The sequence below is a fragment of the Triticum dicoccoides genome, unplaced genomic scaffold, assembly GCF_002162155.2.
Source record: "Triticum dicoccoides isolate Atlit2015 ecotype Zavitan unplaced genomic scaffold, WEW_v2.0 scaffold180772, whole genome shotgun sequence".
Classification (NCBI taxonomy): Eukaryota; Viridiplantae; Streptophyta; class Magnoliopsida; order Poales; family Poaceae; genus Triticum; species Triticum dicoccoides.
This window is the reverse complement of record NW_021225888.1, coordinates 122-876: the sequence shown is the minus strand read 5'-3', so window position 1 is coordinate 876 and position 755 is coordinate 122. Positions and strand designations below refer to the sequence as shown.

General features: G+C 56.0%; 1 protein-coding gene across 1 annotated transcript; it reads right to left on the bottom strand.

Annotated features, from left to right (window-relative positions):
• Positions 1 to 6: 6 nt before the first annotated feature.
• On the bottom strand, positions 7 to 448 carry LOC119344699 (NADPH-dependent aldehyde reductase-like protein, chloroplastic; the record flags this gene model as incomplete). Its single annotated transcript, XM_037615064.1, has 1 exon — positions 7 to 448. A coding segment is annotated over one exon (442 nt), but the record flags the coding sequence as incomplete, so codon positions are not given.
• Between the last annotated feature and the right edge of the window lie 307 nt (positions 449 to 755).

Below are 755 nucleotides of genomic sequence, written 5' to 3'. Positions count from 1 at the left end.
CACTCCGAAGGCGCGATCCCACTGCTCCGGCTCGGTGTCCGCGATGGCCGGGTACGCCGCGTCCTGGAACCCGGCGGCCGCCACCACGATCTGGAGGTCGCGCCCGAACGCCGCCTGCGCCGCGTCGAACAGACGCTCCACCTGCACAGGGTCCGATACATCGGCACACACCGCGACCGCACGTGGCCCGGAGCTGCCTGCGGCCGCGTTGAGGGATGCGACCAGCTGGTCCGCGGGTGCCGAGTCGCCGATGTAGCCGACGACGATGCGAGCGCCGAGGGATGCGAGGTGCGCGGTGACTTCGGCGCCAATGCCGCCAGCGCCACCGGTCACGATGGCCACGCGGCCGTCGAGCGGCGGCTGGTGGCCACCCGCAGCTGCCAGGAGGGAGGAGACATCTGCGTACTGCGGTGGACTGCTCATTGGATCACGGCATGCGAAGCTACTGCTGCGCCATCTCTCCGATTATAAACTCATGTGTGGGTAAGCGTGGCAGGTGCAAGTGGAACAAATTCGAAATCATGTTTTTTTTGCGGAACTTTTTTAATTAATGTTGTCGAGAGAAAATACTTAGGTGATTTATTGTAAATATGTTGTCTGCAGTAATTAATCCAGTCATATGGTTGCAGGTAATACACACACAAAATTACAATCCTATTAAACAGCTAACTTTCTTTTGCATGGTACATGTGTAGCATTTATATCAAACAACTAACCTAACAGCTTATTTTAACACATTACAAATGCAGACGTTT